This window comes from Cryptomeria japonica, chromosome 4 (genome assembly GCF_030272615.1).
Source record: "Cryptomeria japonica chromosome 4, Sugi_1.0, whole genome shotgun sequence".
Taxonomy (NCBI): domain Eukaryota; kingdom Viridiplantae; phylum Streptophyta; class Pinopsida; order Cupressales; family Cupressaceae; genus Cryptomeria; species Cryptomeria japonica.
Window position 1 is genome coordinate 615,019,329 of NC_081408.1, and position 18,216 is coordinate 615,037,544.

The 18,216-nt window shown below is 36.8% G+C and overlaps 1 protein-coding gene across 1 annotated transcript; it reads right to left on the reverse strand.

Annotated features, from left to right (window-relative positions):
* Positions 1 to 412: 412 nt before the first annotated feature.
* Positions 413 to 7,689, reverse strand: LOC131050098 (squamosa promoter-binding-like protein 16). Its single transcript, XM_057984248.2, has 10 exons — positions 5,780 to 7,689; positions 5,191 to 5,393; positions 4,238 to 5,106; positions 3,999 to 4,073; positions 3,803 to 3,910; positions 2,905 to 3,022; positions 2,623 to 2,758; positions 2,373 to 2,532; positions 1,629 to 2,255; positions 413 to 1,529 (listed from the first exon to the last, which is right to left on the reverse strand). The coding sequence occupies exons 1-10, from the start codon at positions 6,514 to 6,516 to the stop codon at positions 1,074 to 1,076; spliced, it is 3,489 nt and encodes a 1,162-aa protein (XP_057840231.2). The 5' UTR covers positions 6,517 to 7,689; the 3' UTR covers positions 413 to 1,073.
* Between the last annotated feature and the right edge of the window lie 10,527 nt (positions 7,690 to 18,216).

Sequence of the window (18,216 nt, forward strand, 5' to 3'; positions counted from 1 at the left end):
ATATTTTAACTGTCGACAAAAAAAGATGATGCACTAGAATATAAAATTAACCCCACCAAATGCTCTTGCTCCTGTTGACTGTCATGCGCATTAAAAGCAAATTGCTAGGGCCGGCTGGACATGTCCCTTCTGAGTTTCCTGGAAATGGCAATGGCTATCTAGCATGCATACTGGATAAACATTTGACCAATTACTCGAATGTAAACACTACTTATTTGAATTTCAATTAATTATTATTCAAATTAAATGATTGATACAGATTATTAATTAAAATGTTGAATAAACAATACTTGTATGATGTGAAAACCCAAAAACTATATATTTATACAACAAGAAGATAATTTTTCACCACCTTTCTATTTTTAAGTCCCACATTTGACCATAACTGGGTTCTCAAAACCAGCTCAAAAAATAAGGTAATAATAGTTCTTATTTTACAAGGATAAGATCACAAAGAATAAGACTTATGGAAGCTAACGAAGGGCTTATTTAGCCAAAATTTTTCCTAGCCATTGTGAACGCTAGTGTTATCACAGAATAAAAGAACTCGGCAGACTTGCCATTTCAGCTGTGATAGTCACTTTAAACCAAATTCCAAGCATCGATAATAGGCAATAGCACTAGTCCTGAACAAGAAAAATAAGCTGCAGCATTTGAGATGTCACCCACAATTATACAGACATTGGTTGTCTGTTCTTTATTTCCTCGGCTTTTGTATGAACCATATCCTGTGTATTAAAAATCAAAATGTTTGTGCTATGCATCGATCAAGGCTTCCAAGTCTGGCTGTCTTATCCACACCAAAAATACCCTGGCGGCACCAACCCTGATGAATATGCACTTTTAGAACTTTCAAGCCATTTGTTACAGCATTTGGGGTTGAACGGTATGAGATAAGGTTGCTACCTTGTAGTCAGCACATGTTAAGGAATAAGCATTAATAGTTCTTTTGGTGGTAGTAATGATTGCCCATCAATGGGATGTCTGAATTACTCTAGAACATGATGATAGGGCAGAGAATGGCAGTGATAATTTTATACTTTCTGAAATAAGACATCTCCAGTGTTGGTATATTACATATAGCCGAAACCAATATTTTCCCACTTGAATGGTGCAATTGAACCAATACGTGGGGGTCCCTTGAACAGAAGGCAAACACATACACATACTGCTGCAATAGCCAGCATGGTAAGCATGTAAGGCCGATATAAGACTCCTTGATTACCAGCTACCCTTCTTAGTCTCCTGTTGGCAAGACTTGCACACTGAGCACAGGTTTGTGGAAGCTTCTGCTGTGATGATATTATAGAAAGTGTCTTTGATTGCAAAGTTCCAACAATTCCTTCTGTCACAGACTCCTTTTCAGGTGTTCCTATGTTGGTGACTGTAACTGACACCTGAGAATTCCTCCTATCTGACAGTTTTCTTTCAACCAATCTGTTATATGAGTGATTGTTTCTCATCAAGGCATATGCATAAGGGGTTTGACCACTTGCATCCAAGACTGTATTCCACGATTGCAACCCAACCTAGAAAAACAACAAACAGTTTTGTCATCAGAACACAGAAACACCCTATCTTTACTGTTATGTTAATTTCCAAACAAGGAATATCCTAATTTTACTTACATTCTGTGGATCGCTTGTCAATGCATCTACCAGGAGCTCATAGTTCTCCATACTAGCTGCCAAATGCAGTGGTGTAAGGTCACCTGGACCAGCTAACTTTGGATGGAAAATATACTTCGATGAAAAAGAACTTGTTGAGATGTCATAGTTTAGGAGCAACATCACCATTTCCTTGCAATTCTTTTTCACTGCCCTGTGCAATGGATTAGTTTCCAGCAAGACATCGTTGGATGATTCCTGCCCAGCAGCCATTTCAAAAAATATATCCAAAAGCTTCTTAACAAGAGCACACCAGTCCCTTTCCACAGCATATATGAAAATAGACTTGAAGCGGTCAGATGAAAATTCAGGCAAAATAGGTTTACTGGCAAATTTTGCCCCTGCTTGCTGCCTGCTGCTTCTCTGGAAGAGCCATCCCAACTCATTTAAAAAGTTAATAACCTCTTCCCTTGATCTCACTTTACTGTAATCTTGAGAATTCGCTTGTAAATGCTCTGTTACTAGCATGCATGATTTGTCCTCAAGGAATTCATCTTCAAATGCAGATTCAAGACTTTGTAACTCTCTACATATGGCAGCATCTGCAACAATAACAGGAAAGCTGTTGCCCTTTAAACCATTTTCCACCTACATAGCACCAGAACCAAACACACTTTATCAGGACAGCTACAGAAGCATAATATTCCATAAAACAAATAATTAAAAGCAAAACATGCCTGAAACAGAATTTGAGTCAGAAACCACCTCTATGAAACAACGACCAAAAACATTTGCTGACCCCCCAGAAAATGTGAACTTTTGCACCCTGGGATTAGTTAGTGTACTTTCCGAGCAGCTCATTGTAGTATTGTCTCCTTGAAGAACATCCTTGGAGACATACTTCCCCCTATAGGCACAAAGAATCCTGCATTTACAACTCCCTGAAAGTATTAGAATTGATTGTGTGACAACTCAATCCAAGTAGAATACAAAATGACTCAATTGCAAAACTTACTTTGTATCAGGGGCAGCCAAATTATGGCCTCTCAAGGTAAGAATGGTTTCTTGGCCTGCTATAACAGCTATGGGTAGCACATAGTAAATTTCTGGAGAGTTCCATGACCTCCAAGATCTGCACAGCCTAAGCTTACCTGTAAAAGAATGTCATGCACAAGAATTAGATGACATATTAATTTTAGTAACATTTATAACATTTGGATAGCATACATGCATCAGAGAATTAAGAGAGATATAACATCTACAAGAAACCTAAGTTTATTCATTGCTGCTTGATTACCATCCTTGAGAGAAGCTAATTGCTGCTCAGCTTGAACCAATACTCGGCCAGTTCTCCAGAAATCAGTGCTGGCATCCTCCACAAGTACTTTCAGGCGTTGTTGCAAGTCGTCACGTAGCTGCAAGATTCAAAATAGGGATTTTAAGTATCAATCAACTCAACAAAATCAATCTTGTCAAAACAAAACTTCTAGTTGACAAGGCTTCTCCCAATCAATAAAACAATACCACATGATTTCTTTATAAATAATACCCTCCATAGCCTGGTATTTCATAAGACCTTTTAATCCCGTATAAATAAATTAGATGTGGAAAAACTTCTGTTTCGTACCAACATGCATGGAATGCTATAGCAAGATAATATACATACTTATTCATTTAAGATAATACGCATACATAACTATATGTTTTTGCTAACCTTTTTTTTACCTAGTAATTTCTGCAGCACGGGAATATAAATATAAACAATCTCACAGTGCACCTATCCCACTTGCTGTGATGAAACTTATTGGATGTACCCTTGTAAGACATGTTTGTTTCTTCTGATGCTACTAACAGGAAAGTCTTTTCTTGGAGCAAGCATCTTATGCTGATACACCTATAGTAGTCCTATTTCACTTCTTTTTTTCATATTTTTATCCTTTTTGTCATTTTAATTTGAATAAAATGTATGAATCTACCATTATAATTGCTGGTTTATATTCTAAATCTTGTACCAGCACCTATCTGTGCCTCTTATCATCCCAAGTTTGAGACAATTTTAAATCTGTGGGATTTTACCATCATATAGGCATATTTACAACTACAGATTGGTTTATAAAACTCCTCCAAGTAATTGTTAATATTTCTTTTGATAGACAGGAATATTTCACAGGAGCTAAACAAGTATTGATACATACACAGTCCCAGCTGGCAGATGGCATTGAGACAAATATGGAAAGCATCACACATCCAGGCTTTATGTAACTCTCCATGTCAGAAGGGCTATTAGAAAGCCACTCCAGAATCTGCAGTAAAAATTTATCCAATTCTTGTAAGTTGATTTTTTAAAACTCTATAGGCATTAAGAAAGTGAATTTATACCAGAATATTTACCTGTGAGCGCAATTGCAAAGGTAAGTTGCTTGGATCTTTGTCAAATAGCTTGAAAATAATTCGCCCTGTTCGTTCCTGTCATAATATTCAAGAATAATACTTAAAGATGATTATTCCTGCAATATCTCTTTTTTAAGTGCACAAAATAATACAGAGACTACCCCTTTGAGCACTTGCAAATATCAAGTTGAGTATCGGTGGCAGCAATTCATTTAAGCAAGATGGTTTAGACCATATACCTGTGAATCTGAATTAGAGCTAACTGGAGACAGATCTGATCCAGAAGAGGATGAAGTATAACCAGCCAATGGTGCAGGAGACCTTGATTCTGCACCTTGAAATGGTGATCTTGACACTAAATTCTGGTTAGGCATCCTATTCCCAACCTTTGAAAGATTGTATGTCAAGTACCCATCGTTGCTAGGGCTTGCATCTAGAGCTAGATTATCATCCTTGCAAATGGAAATGCTATCATTCTCTCTGCCTTCTTGTCCAGAATGCAAAGGAAACAGTTTATGCACAAGAGGAGGTGAGGAAGATGGAGATCTTTCATCAGTAGGATTACTGCTATCAGAAGAAAAATATTTTCGGACAATGCCATTCTGAGTAGGGTTGATTCTATCAGAAGAATTGAACAGCTGCAATGACACTGACTGCGGGAGAGCTTGCTCAGAAACCCTATCAGGGGGGCTGGAATTGGTCTTTACAGAACCAAAGAAGATGTTGGACTTCTGAGTTTGTAAAATGTTCTCTTGAGTTTTTGTAGGAGCCACTGGAGCAGGAGGTGAAGGTGCTGCCTTAAAATTAGTAACAAGCTCAGCAGCAAGGGTGTTACTCAGAATGGTAGTAAGGGCTTCAGGCGAAGAGCCTGTCAAGCCTGAAAGGATTGCCATTGCTTCTGCAGTAGTGGGTGAGGAGGATTGATGGCCATTTGCCTTGGGATCATCTAGCCTAGGGGATTGCTGTATGCCTTGAGCAATGTTAAGATCAAAACCCAATGAAGACCCAACCATTTTTTCTGAGGAAGAAGAAACCGAGATAATCTTGTTCAATAACTGAAGTAACTGATCTCTATCCGATGATAGCTTCCCCACTGTGGAACTATTGCCTGGAATTAAATTTTAATGCAAAATCAATATAGAGTACTTCAAAAGTCAGGATTTCAAGACCAAAAGTGAGAAGTAGCCTTCACCTTGAAGTCGTGATAGGATGCTGATAAGGTTTACAATGTTTAAATTTCCCAAGCCTCCATTGTCCTGGCTAGCAGCAGCAGCAGCTAACAGCCCCCGGGACAACGCATCCTCGGGCTGTGTCTTTCGCCTCCGCCTGTTATGTCCTGCAAGTCTTCGTCTACAGCTTCTTTTTCCCTCATCAAATTCTGGAAGCGGATGAAATCTGAACAGTGCAGGCATTTATAAGCTACAGGAATTTCATAAAATCAAACCCTAGAAAAAAAAGTGAATCGGAAAAAGAAAGAAATTTTCAAAGCCAGTCAAACAAAGAATCATGCCAAATAATTAACAATCTTCTGAAACCTGTAAAACAAACGGAATGAATCTAAACAAAAAATCTGATAACCGCGATACAAATAATAATAGAATTACACAAAAAACTCGTGTAAACTGCAAAGCATTTTTGATAGTGAGAATTTAAATCTGATCTCTGCTATCTATGAATCAATTATATTTTGAGTTTACTTTCTCCCAATGGAATTTTACAAGTCTAAATAAAAAATTTGGAAACGTATGATGTAGAATCATCATATACAAAAGTATTCCAACCTGCTGCACTGCTGGCAAAACCGCTGCATTAGATTACCAACGAGGGCTTTTGAAGCCTTAGAATGGGCCTCGCAGACTTTGTGGCGCCTGTGGTAGTCCTTAGCAGCAGTGAGATCACCGCGGCAGTCATCTACTTGACACATAGGATAAGAGCTACCCGGAGAGCCTGATCTTACACGCTTTATCTGCCTGGACGAACTTGCATCATCAGCATAAGAGTAACAACTCGCTCCAAGCTTCAATGCCAGGTTACCATCAGCATCATCCTCTTCTGATGAATCTTTGCTAGGAAACAAGGGCTTCGTCGCTTCCTCCAGCTTCCTTTTCTGCTCTTGAGATGTAAGGCCATTGTCTCCAGGATCCAAACCTGTGTCATCGCTAAGTCCAAGTCGCAAGACCTCCGAAGGAGCAGCCTGTGATTTGGTACTGCATGATTGGATAGGCTTTGCCAAAAACATGACATTGTCCCATTCCCATGAATTAGGGTTCCAATTAGCCCTAGAACCTTCATATGTTGAGTGATTCACTTGATGCTGTTGTTGTTGCTGATGATGACGACGATGCTGCTGTTGTTGCTGCTGCTGCTGTTGCTGCCAATTTGCTCGAGTCCATGATGAATCGGCTGGTTCAATGCAACGCTTCGCAGGAAGCGAAGAAGCGTCGAAAAACCTGCCTGGAAGAAATTGATTATGCTGGAAAAATGGCGTAGCCACCTGTGGCCCTGCCTTGCCGTCCATTGTACAGACTCCTTTTTTCAACCCAACAAAAAAAAAGCGTCTGCCTTCAGATAGTCAAGCCTCGCAGCAAAAGTCGCTGATCTCTCCAATGTCTACCCTCTTGTGCCTATTTTATTCGCTTTACTATCGCAAGCTTCGCCATAACTTTGAACTTTCAGAAGCTCAAACCTCCCAAAACTTTACGGTGCCTCTTCCGTTGTACAAGTCATTTCTCACAAACTATATGATATAAATCACAGCTCTGAATCAGTGCTTAAAATTTCTTGAACTCCCTCAACCTTTAGATCAGCAAACTTAAAATTCAAGCAGGCTTTTGTCACTAGATATCTAAACATTAAATCTGCAACAGCAAAGAACGCCGTAAGCTACCATTTTAGGCTGTAAGATACTTTACAAGCCTAAGCCTGCAATATTAACTCTCGTCAACAAGCTACAAACTTCCGGTCTGCAATTATCGTCTTCTAGACCTTCTATGCCGCTATACAGACATTACCCCACATTTCATTACACACAGATTTTTCCAACTCACAACACAACAGACAGAAAACTCCTCCTCTATTCGCTTGGTTTCCCTGCATATTCGCTCCAGACGATCTACCACACAAGCATTCCCTCCAAAATTCAACGGCCCATAAGTATGCCGCGTGACAATCTCAGAACCTCAACAAGCAAACCGCCTAAACCCTCCAATACAACGTCAAAATATCACGAAGAGCCCCTTTCCAAAGTTCGGCCTTTAAAGCAACAATCGTACCAAAATCAAACCGTGAAAACCACATCCAGACGATTCACAAAATCGTTGTACACTCCACTCACCAAGTTTGGAAGTTTTGTCGTACAAATTTGCAGTATCTCCCTCTGAGAAATCGTAACCACCTCAAACTCCGCTTACTTCCCAGATCCGTTCATTTTTCCTTCAATTTCCACCCAAATTCTCATCAATTTCCACCAGTAAAAGCTCCGAAAATGAACAAAAATAGAGGAATCAGTGCAGGCTGTCAATGGCCACAATAATTTGAGCAGTAAAGCAAAAAAAATTCCACCATATCACCGTATCTGTACATTCTGCCTTTCACGCGATGCTTGCCTAGGGTTTTCCTAACCACACCTAAACCCCACCCCATAGTTTGAATCAAATCGCCAAACACAACACGCAACAAGGGACTTGTACAGTGGTACCTTAGCCCATTCACGCGGAAAGAAACCCCAACGATTTCTTTTTCCGTCCACCGGCTGCCCGCCAGGGTAACCGCCTATACCCAGTTCAGAAAAAAGAAAAACAAAAACTAATAAATGACGTTTGTCCCCGCCAAAATGTCTAGTGAAAGCTGACTCGACATTATCGTCCTTCATTCATTTTTATTAGTTGTCAATTTCAGTACGTTGATACTCCACGTCATCGCAACTAATGTATGCTTACTAAAGGGGCGCAAATAGCCTAAAGTGTAGATTCATTCCACGGAGCTTGGACTGCCTGTACACCGTCCCACAGATAAGCTTTCTGAGCCCCTTCGGGAATTTATGTTACTGGCTAGTAAAACGTACTGCCACGTGGCTGCATATTTTCCAATTGAGAGACAGTTTATCGTAAAACGTACTGCCACGTGGCTGTGTAATTTTAAATTAAGCGTCAGTTTAGCTTTAAAGTTTTGGATTTTTATTCTACAGCCGTATATTCGAATCCGATGGAGCTTTTAATTTTCTATCATTTATAAGAAGAAAGAGGAAAAAATTTGTGTAGAACAGTGTATTTAGTTGTCAAATTCGTTGTACTATTTTTTAGTTTTTTTTCTATTTATTTATTTTATCAGATATTTTAATTTTGGTGGATCACAAAAACAAAAGAACATAACACCCTTCACTAGGTAAATGGTGTTCGTTTTAATTAAGTATATTTGTAAAGTAAGTGTTAATGTAATTTTATATTCCTCATCTAATAAAATAATTATTTGTATTTTTATTTATTCATTGTGGTCAACTAACTACACAACAATTATTTAATATTTGTGTGAAAAATTAATTAATGTTTTCAATAATATATAAATATTTGGGACTTACTTTTTATTTATTTATTATTTTTATTAGATATTTTAAATCTCCATGGAACACATAAACAAAAGTCCAATTGTGTTCAACTAACTAAACTAAAATTATTTAATATTTGTGTGAAAAAATTAATTAATATTCTCAATGACTCAAAAAATATTCTTATAGTTTAATTTTAGTCGTTTTAATAAATATGATGTCGTTTTGTGAAAAATTATTTAAGTTGGAGGATGTATTTTGGTGATATAAAAGAAAATTTATTACAAATCATTTAATAAGTGTGATATAATTTAGTAAAACTTGTAAATTAAGATTTAGTGTATGGAGTGAATTTGAATCTATTTTTTATATTAAGTATGGTAATCTAAGTTGGATGAGTTGGAAAACCAATCTAGATAAAATAATCTCACTATGTAAATTGTTATTGAATGAATCTTATTTTCAATAAATGTGAGCAAGTAAATTATCGTGTCGAACTTAAATATTGTAACTAATTACATTTTTATGTGGTACATGATAAACCTCACAATTAATTAATTAAGATTAGTTACAAATTTGTTGTGGTCATGACATTTACATGTATTTTGATAAAACTACATTTGGATATTGTAATGGATGTTATGGAACAATGATTTGAACATGCTTATGATAATTTGGCTTAGTTTTGTTTATGATAAATATGGTTTAGGTTTTTGATGCATTGTTGGTTTTGTACTTTGATTATATGATGGATTATTGACTTATTTGTTTGTTGAGTTATGGTTATAAGGTACCTTGTCCTTAATTGGAAGAAGAATGTCATGAGGGAGGATGGGGTCATAAATAAAGCATGGTAGTAGATGGCATGGTAACTAGTGTCTTAATAAGTTTTTTATTATTTAGTACTACTCTCTATTCTCATTTGTTGGTCATTGACATGATGTCAAAACTTTGCTTAAAATATAAGTCATTTGGCAAGTCAAGACAATGTATGTCATTGTCATGATATTTATAAGCTTACACATATAAAAGTTGATATGACACTAGGTATGAGCTTGCATATTTAAAATGCCTAATATTTGTCCTAACCCATTTTATATCATAAACCACACTCATCACTAAATCCATGTGATGTTTGGCGTTGTCATTGTATGGATAGAAATGAATATTTGAATTAAAAGTATAAGAGAGTGTTATTATTTTCTTTAATGGCCCTAAATATTAGGGTATTAAGTTTTGAGATCTATTTTGAATGATGGATGGATGACCTTCACCTCACTATATTAGGGCTAGTATAGTGTGGTCTTTGTTACAACATTCTATTCCTACCCTACCCTTATAGGGTTATATAGCCTTCATTCCACTATACCCAGATGATGGAAAGAACCTAAAACTAGAGTTTCATTTATTGTTCTATATTTTATTTGGGTATTAGTTGCATTAAGAGCTCAAGGGAATTATTGTATGGGACAAATTCTTATGACATGGAGATAAAAAGAGTTTAGAAAGGGATTTTATTTATTTTTGGGAGCTCTATCATCAATTATTAACAAGGAAATCTTGAATTGGTTTTAGAGAAGATTGCAAGTATACAACCTTGTTGTGCAAGAATCTTAGGAGTAAAGTTTAGATAGTCTTCTCAATATAAAACCTTGAGTAAGGCCCTGACATGAACTATTTCTACTCACGGTGATTTTATCTATGTTTTCTTTGTTGAAAGACATGAGTGTACCTCAAGTTATGTTGTTCATGATATATTATATAGAGTGGAACTTCTATTTATTGAGCATTTACATACATTTACAAATATGTAAAAGTTTATATGAGAGATATTTATTCATAGAAGTAAATGATATTAGAAGGGTATGTAAATGAGCATATCTGTCAAATTTATTTCATTATATTCATGAAAGTATGGGTAGTTTGGAAATCTTGTGCATCCTTTCTTGAAACTGGGGTTTGTATTTTCTACGAATTTGGTTTAATTGTCAGATAATTAAAATATTATTGAGCATGATTCCTTGTAATGATTAATTGTGTGCATTAAATCTAGTATGGCATGCCACTTAGACAAGCCATTTATTACTATAAAAAGTTGTGTGACATATGTGGGCCTTACACCCTATGACATTTGAAATGAAACCCATGTAGTCTAGAGCAAAATGTATTAATCATGTAGAGTACTATTCATTGAATATAATATCTCATATAACTATTGTACATGTTATTGAGCTTGAAAATATGTATCTTAATTTGATTATATATCATAATGACTAATGTGAGACAAGTTTCATGTATTAAATTTCTTAGGAAGATCTAAATCCCTAAGGTATGTGGTTTGAACTAAAAATTATGATTGTTTTGTTACTAGAATGTTGGTATTGGTGGTATAAGTTATAGTACCTTGTTTATTGAATGAAGTGCTTGCATAAGGTGTGCTCTAGGCCCTATATGTTAGATTATACCAATCCTTGGAGATTGTTGCTAATGTTGGAGTTTAATTTGGAAAGGAGTTTATGATTGTTGTTATATTTAGTGTGGATGTAACTATGATATGTGATTATTCCACTTGAATGTGGGGGGCTTTTTTGACCTTATAATTTTCAATGATAATAGGACATCTATGGATGCATACACTAGATCAATAATAACAAAACACATATGGTTGTACATGGTTATAAGCAATTGTCCCTATCAAATGTAGACTACACTTTATTTATGATTGACTAAGCATAACTTATTAGGGTTATAATAGTCATTTAGATTAGCTATACCTTGAATAAAACCATATTGTTCTAATAGGAATCTATACTTTCTCCCTAATTTAAGAACTAGATCACATATGGACTTTGATACAAGGGCCAATTTGATCTTAGGGGATTGGTGCATGTCAATAGAGGTTCCTTACTATATGAATGAGCTTGCAAATATGTCAGTTGTTGGCATTTTTGATGTTTATGTTGTGGTTGTCATTCATGGACACACACTTGCTTTGAGATCACTTTCTATGTATGAGTTATGCTCAACCGGTATGGTATTATGTATTATAGTCCTTAGGCTATCGGTGTTTTGCAGAAAGTGTTTACCGATCTCAAGCAGTATGAAGACCTCAAGCGGTTAGAGGATCTCAAGCGGAGCGAAGAAACTGTAGCGGCAGTTATCATTTTCCCAATCTTCATTTTTGGACAACCGGTAATTGGTTTAATGTTTAAACCGGTATTACTCTGTGATGAGTTACCAACCGGTAATCGGTAAAGTTGTATGAACCGGTAATGCTCTGTGATGAGTTACCATCCACCGACACTTTGACGGTGATTTGTGTTGTGTTATCAAATGTGTCTAGATGCAATGAACCTAGGAACTTGCAATGTAATCCTATTGGACCGACATGAAATCAGATTCCTTCTTAAGGACATCATGTCTAGGGTTTTAGGAGATGTAGTTGTTAAGGTTTTTGGTGATTGATGAGTTTTTGTATGTGCGATCTTAGAAGAGAAGATCAAGTCCGTGTGTTGTAACAGAGTGTGGATTTAATGAAGACTGAAGTAATGTTGAAATGCATTAGCAATGAGCTATCATGGATCTAACCAAGTAGACTGTGTTATTTGCTAGATCATTCACTTGTTGATTACTCACATCTTTGACAAGTCTGAAACCCTTAACCAAGTAGGCCCAGAAAAGCCTTTGTAAATCCTCTAACAAGGTGGTTCACATCTGTGGATCTGAAATCCTCTCACAAGGTAGTCTTTAATCGGACTTATCTCCTAACAGAGATTGAGATTCCTAACAAGAGTTGTTCTGGTAAAGAACATTGTATGACCTTAACCGGTCTGGTTACTATTCTGCAGATAGTTACTTGTGAATTTCATCTCATCGTGGTTTTTCCCGTTTGGGTTTCCACGTCAAAATCTCTTGTGTTATGGTGAGTGTGCTTCTGTGGGTGAATGCCTTATTTGATGTTTGGTTTGCATTTGTGTTAACCGGTTTGTTAGTAAAAGTGTTATACCAGTTTACTACTAAACCGTTTAAGTGTTTAAGTTCGGTATTTTTTGGTATACTAATTCACCTCACCCCCCCCACCCCCTGTTAGTATTCATCATCAGTATCTTCAAATATTAACTAAACCATATTGAGAGCTAAATCAGGCTTCAAAATTAGTCACTTTTTTCTTGAAAAGAATAAAATATAAACTTCACTAAACAATTGGAGATGTGTCCACTCAAAATTTGAAGATGTGATGTCACGTCTCATCTTTTGGGTTCATTAAAATAATGAAATAAACTTGATTTGGACATTAATTAGCTAATTTTGATTCATTTTGAAAAATAAAATGTGTTAGAATAATAATGTATTTAAAATGTAAATGAGAAGATGATGATCTAATTGTGATAGTGTTATGTTTTTCCTACCATGTACATATATTGATTATGATTTTGATAACTAACCTATTAACATGCGAATGAGTTTGAAAAAGTGTAGGTTTAGTTGAAGACGTGAACATGGTTGAGGAGAGTAGTCTAGCCATTTGGTAAATAGTGGGCATGATGGAAACTTATTGCACATAGTTAACATAGTAATTGCATTTGAATGATATGATGGATGTCTTTTCTATGATCAATGATTTTTGCATAGAATCATTTTGATTAAGGAGAAAACAGGTTTTGAGGGGACTCGAAAACCCGTACAACAAGTTTTGAAGGGACCTGAAACCCTCGGATTTTTCACAGATCCGGCACCGACAAAGGAACACTACAAAAAGATTCATCAAAGACAAATAGTAGCCCAGCCACAACCAAACAAGACAGATCAAATGTTACATAACTTGTGGAAAAACAAAAGGCCAAAGCCACCCCCAAAAGATTTTACATAAACATGAACATAGGGAACAAGGCTCCCTCAGCCATAATCATGGGTTTTATCCAGGCTCCCACAACCTTATCCTTGAGATTGATCTCAATAGAAAATAGCATACACATAGGATAAATCTCATCACCAGCTCCCTCACAGCTAAACAACAGGGCATCAACAACCCCCCAACAACAGATCCAGGCATATCTAGTGGCAAGACAATTGCTAGCATCCAACCTGCCCCTAGGACAAATAGAAAAAATAGTGGGTTTTACAAGGTTCCCACAACCAGCAACAATGGGTTTTCAAAAGGCTCCCATAATTTTGGTCTTGAGAGAAAACAAAGCAAAACAAAATATGCCCTCCAAGATCACCACCTCAATAGGTGAAAAAGGAGAAAAGTTGAATAAAAGACCACCCTCTGTTCCTAAACAATCCATAAATAGGGCACCATCAGTCACGCAGTGGAACAACTCCTAGCCTCCACTGTAGAACCAAACTCCACCTCAATAGGAGAAAGGTTATCTCCAGCATCATCCATCTCCACCTCAAAAGAAGACAGAGCCACCTCTATAAGGCCGACCAAAGAAAACCAAGGCTATAGGGAGAGGGCCATCCAAAAAATAATACTTGCACAACCACAGCTGGAGCAGAGATGGTAACCCTTCAAGAGATCAACAAAAAATCCCAGAGGACACAAAAGGCTCTGTCTGAGACCATAAATGGCCTCTGAAAAAATAGACTTGTCCTTTCCATCAACAGAGCCTCCATAAGAAGCAAAAAAACCCTCACAACACCCCAAGAGATAAGCAAGAAAGCTTTGACCTAGGGGGAAGAAAACAAAAACATATGCATCTATCAAAGCAGAGACCTTCAAATCTAGCAAGAGGATGGAAGTGAGGGGAACTGGAAGCAACCATTCCACACCCACCAACAAGGCCACAAGCAAGGACCCCAAAGACACCACCAACACACCAAAGAAGAACAGGTCAACTGCCATACCAACACCATCTTCAACGAAGTCGATCTTAATAACCCTAAACCAAATTCCAAGATTGTCAGCATCACTCTCCACACAAACCCAGATGCAGACCCTGCCAAGAATCCCACCTCCCAGACCGTTGGTTTAGAAAAAAGCCACATGAGGTTCCTGAAGACCACGCACTTCACCACCGAGGGACTTGAGCTAAGAGGTGAAACAAACAGAGCCATGAGGCTCATAACACCCGTCTGGAGGCTAATGAAGGAGAACAACTCCTCCTGAAGCAGAGGAGACTCCATCATCATTTGCATTTGCTTCCCCTTCACTCTCGCCTTCCTCCCCTGTTGCAGAAACCCTAGCCCCTACAACTCTCTCGCTCCCGCTTCTCATTTTGAAAACTTAATAGAATGAGATTTCAATTTGATCTAACAAAACTTTATGGTTTGAACTAGGGATGCAGGCTCTACAGGCAAGAAGCCCCACCATTTCTCCAAGGTTCTCCCCATGGTAAAGCATGATCCATTGTTAACATGGTAGAGACGAACTCGTGGGGTTTGAACCTAGGTTGTAGGCACTACAAGCAAGAATCCCCACCATTTCACCAAAGGGTCATCCCGATGTTTGCATAGAATTGTTATCGTGTTGTTTAAAATTAATATGAAAATGAGATTAAACTTTCATACCATGTTTGTGACTATATATACCTTTACTTTGATGATAGGAATATGTCGACTCTCTTTGGATATGGATATTGTTATTTGATTACATGTTTCATATGCACATGCTAGAGAAATGGATTCTTTATATCAGTGTATAATAATTCCATATTTCTATACATATATGTATACTTGTATGTATACATACATATATATACATATACTCGTATGTATACATACATATATATATGCATATATGTATATATGTGTATATATACATATATATACATACATATATGTATGTATGTATGCACGTATATGTGTTTGTTTGTATGTATGTATGTATGTATGTATGTATGTATGTATGTATGTATATTACATATGTATATGTATATGTATATGTATATGTTGTTGGTATTATGGATGACTTTGTCATGTGTTGCATTGGTTTTGTCATTGATGTCAACACTTGTCTTTATAGAGGTTTACATTATGTTCACCGGTATGGTTAGTGGCTTATGCATAGTCACCGGTATATGTTCACCAGCAGGTTACATGGTTCACCAGCGGCGATGATAACTTGGAGATCATTTGGTTATGTCGAAGACATGGATTGGAAGTTTGGTTTTGGTGTTTTTCTTATTGGTCTAATCGGGTTGACAGATTTGCCTTTACCGGCAAATAAGTCTAGGTTATGGGCTGGTACTCCAGATCAGCACGACACGTCATGGAGATTGTTTTATTGATTGGTTATTATGGTAAATGTATTGAGCTAGCATGTTGTATCGCATCAAGACTTATTTGTAATTAATTTAATTGTAATATCTTTAGTGAGCCGACCTATTCATTTGGTCTTAGGTTTTGTATAAATGATTGTAAGATCTTATTGAAGATCATAATGATGAGTGTGTTCGAATATTGAAGAGTGAAAATAAGCATATCCTTGTCCGAATCATGAAGATATTATTCGAAGGTTGAAGGAAGGTTATGAAGGTGTTTTGACACTCATGTTCAGAGCTTAACCGGTACTGAATCCAGCATTGGAGATGCTATTTTGAGCAATACATTATCATTGGATTTAACCATCCAATTGTGTAGTCAGTGTGACTCCTAATTTGTGATTTAGCAGTGAGCTCTAGGTAGTTGGCCTTTCTGCATGTGCAGACCACATTTTGTATACACATACTATCTGCAGTAGTATCATATGATTGTGGGTAAGGTTTCCCACCATGGTTTTTTCCTTACCGGGTTTCCATGTCAAAATCTTTGTGTTATGTGTTGTGGATATTGTTTTTGTTTCTGTTTCATGCATTAAGTTACACCGGTACTGCTATATATGTTAATCTATTTTACCGACACTTAAGTTTGGTTTACCAGCATTAAGGTTAATCTGGAATAACTTGCATTTGGTTTATAAATTACTGAAAACTGGTTAACAACTGATTCATCCCCCCCCCCTCTCAGTTGTCCTTCCTAGGACCTAACAATTGGTATCAGAGTTAAGTCCTCTTTTTGCAGAAGCCTAACAACTTGAGGAGATCCTATGGCAACAAATATTTTCAGGAAGGACAGTCCGAAGCTTGATGGAACTAACTATGGCATATGGAAGATCAGAATGGAAACACATCTGAATTGCATTGGAAGAGATATATGGGATGTTACAAAGACTGGCTATGTTGCTCCTATTTTGAATCAACCTCATCCACCAACATTGGCTAAGGACATGGACAATGATTGCAAAGCAAGAGAAGCACTTTTGGGCGCATTATCAGATCAGCAAATCATGGGATTATCAAACCGATCCACTGCTAAAGCTATTTGGGATAAACTGGAGACACTAAATGAAGGAGATACCACTGTTGAAATTGTAAAATTGGAATGTTACCGGGTCAGGTATGAAAATTTAAAAATGGAAGAAGATGAAAGAATTTCTGCATTTATGGAAAGAGTTGATGAAATTGTTTTAGGAATACAATGTTGTGGAGGATCCTTAAGTGAAGATGAAAGTGTGTCTAAAGTTTTAAGAGCTTTGCCACCGGCTTACAAAATGAAAGTGACTGCTATTAATGAAATGAGAACAATGCCTAATACATCAGTTTCTAGAGATACTTTGGTTGGAAAACTTTCTGCATTTGAGCTTGAAGAGTTTGGTCTTGTTGCTATTGTAAAGACTGATTTAGCCTTCAAAGCAGCATCATCATCATCAACATCATCATCATCTGAAAAAACTGATTGGAAAGAACTTTATGCAAAAGAACTTGAAGATATGAGGAGAGAAAATGAAGAACTTGAAGCACTTTTTTCAAAGAAGATGCCTAAAGGTCCAACAGGGAGTAAGTATGAAGGTAAAGCACCTTTCAAATGTTTTAACTGCAATAAAGTTGATCATATAGCATCTAGATGTCCTGGTAGACATGCAAGGTTAAGGGAAGAAGCAAAAAGATCATATAAGCCTAACCCTGAATATCAGAGATACAAATTTTTTAAAAATAGAGATAAGTCATGTTACTATGTAGATGAAGGTGTTACAGATGACTCCGATGAAGATCCAATAGATAGCAGATGGGATTTTGTTTCTATAAAGGAAGATCAATCGACACCTATTTTCAAACCAATAGAGCAGGCACTGGCAGAAAAAAATGAAGAAAAGGATGAATGGATTATAGATTCCGGATGCTCACATCATATGACTGGTGATAAAAGCAAATTCTTATCTTTTCAAGAAATTCATGGAGGTCTAGTAAGGTTTGGAGATGATAAAGCTTGTCAAATCAAAAGAAAAGGCACTATATCCCTGGATGGTAAGCATAATACTGACAATGTTTATAATGTAGAAGGTTTAAAGCATAATCTTTTGAGTGTTGGTCAGCTAGTTGAGAAAGGATTTTAGTTACAATTCAAGAATGGGAAATGCAAAATCATAAACAGAACTGGAATGGAGATTGCAATCGGTAATCAGACTAAAGGTAATATCTTTCACTTGAATACCAGTGATAAAACATGTTTAATTGCACACATTGATGAAAGTTGGTTATGGCACAAAAGACTTTGTCATGTGAGTTTTGATTGTATTGTAAAGATCAGTTCAACTAAGGCAGTAAGGGATTTACCTAAGATTGTGAAACCTCATAATCCGGTATGTAAGGAATGTCAAATGGGAAAGCAAGTTAGAACAACATTTAAGAGCAT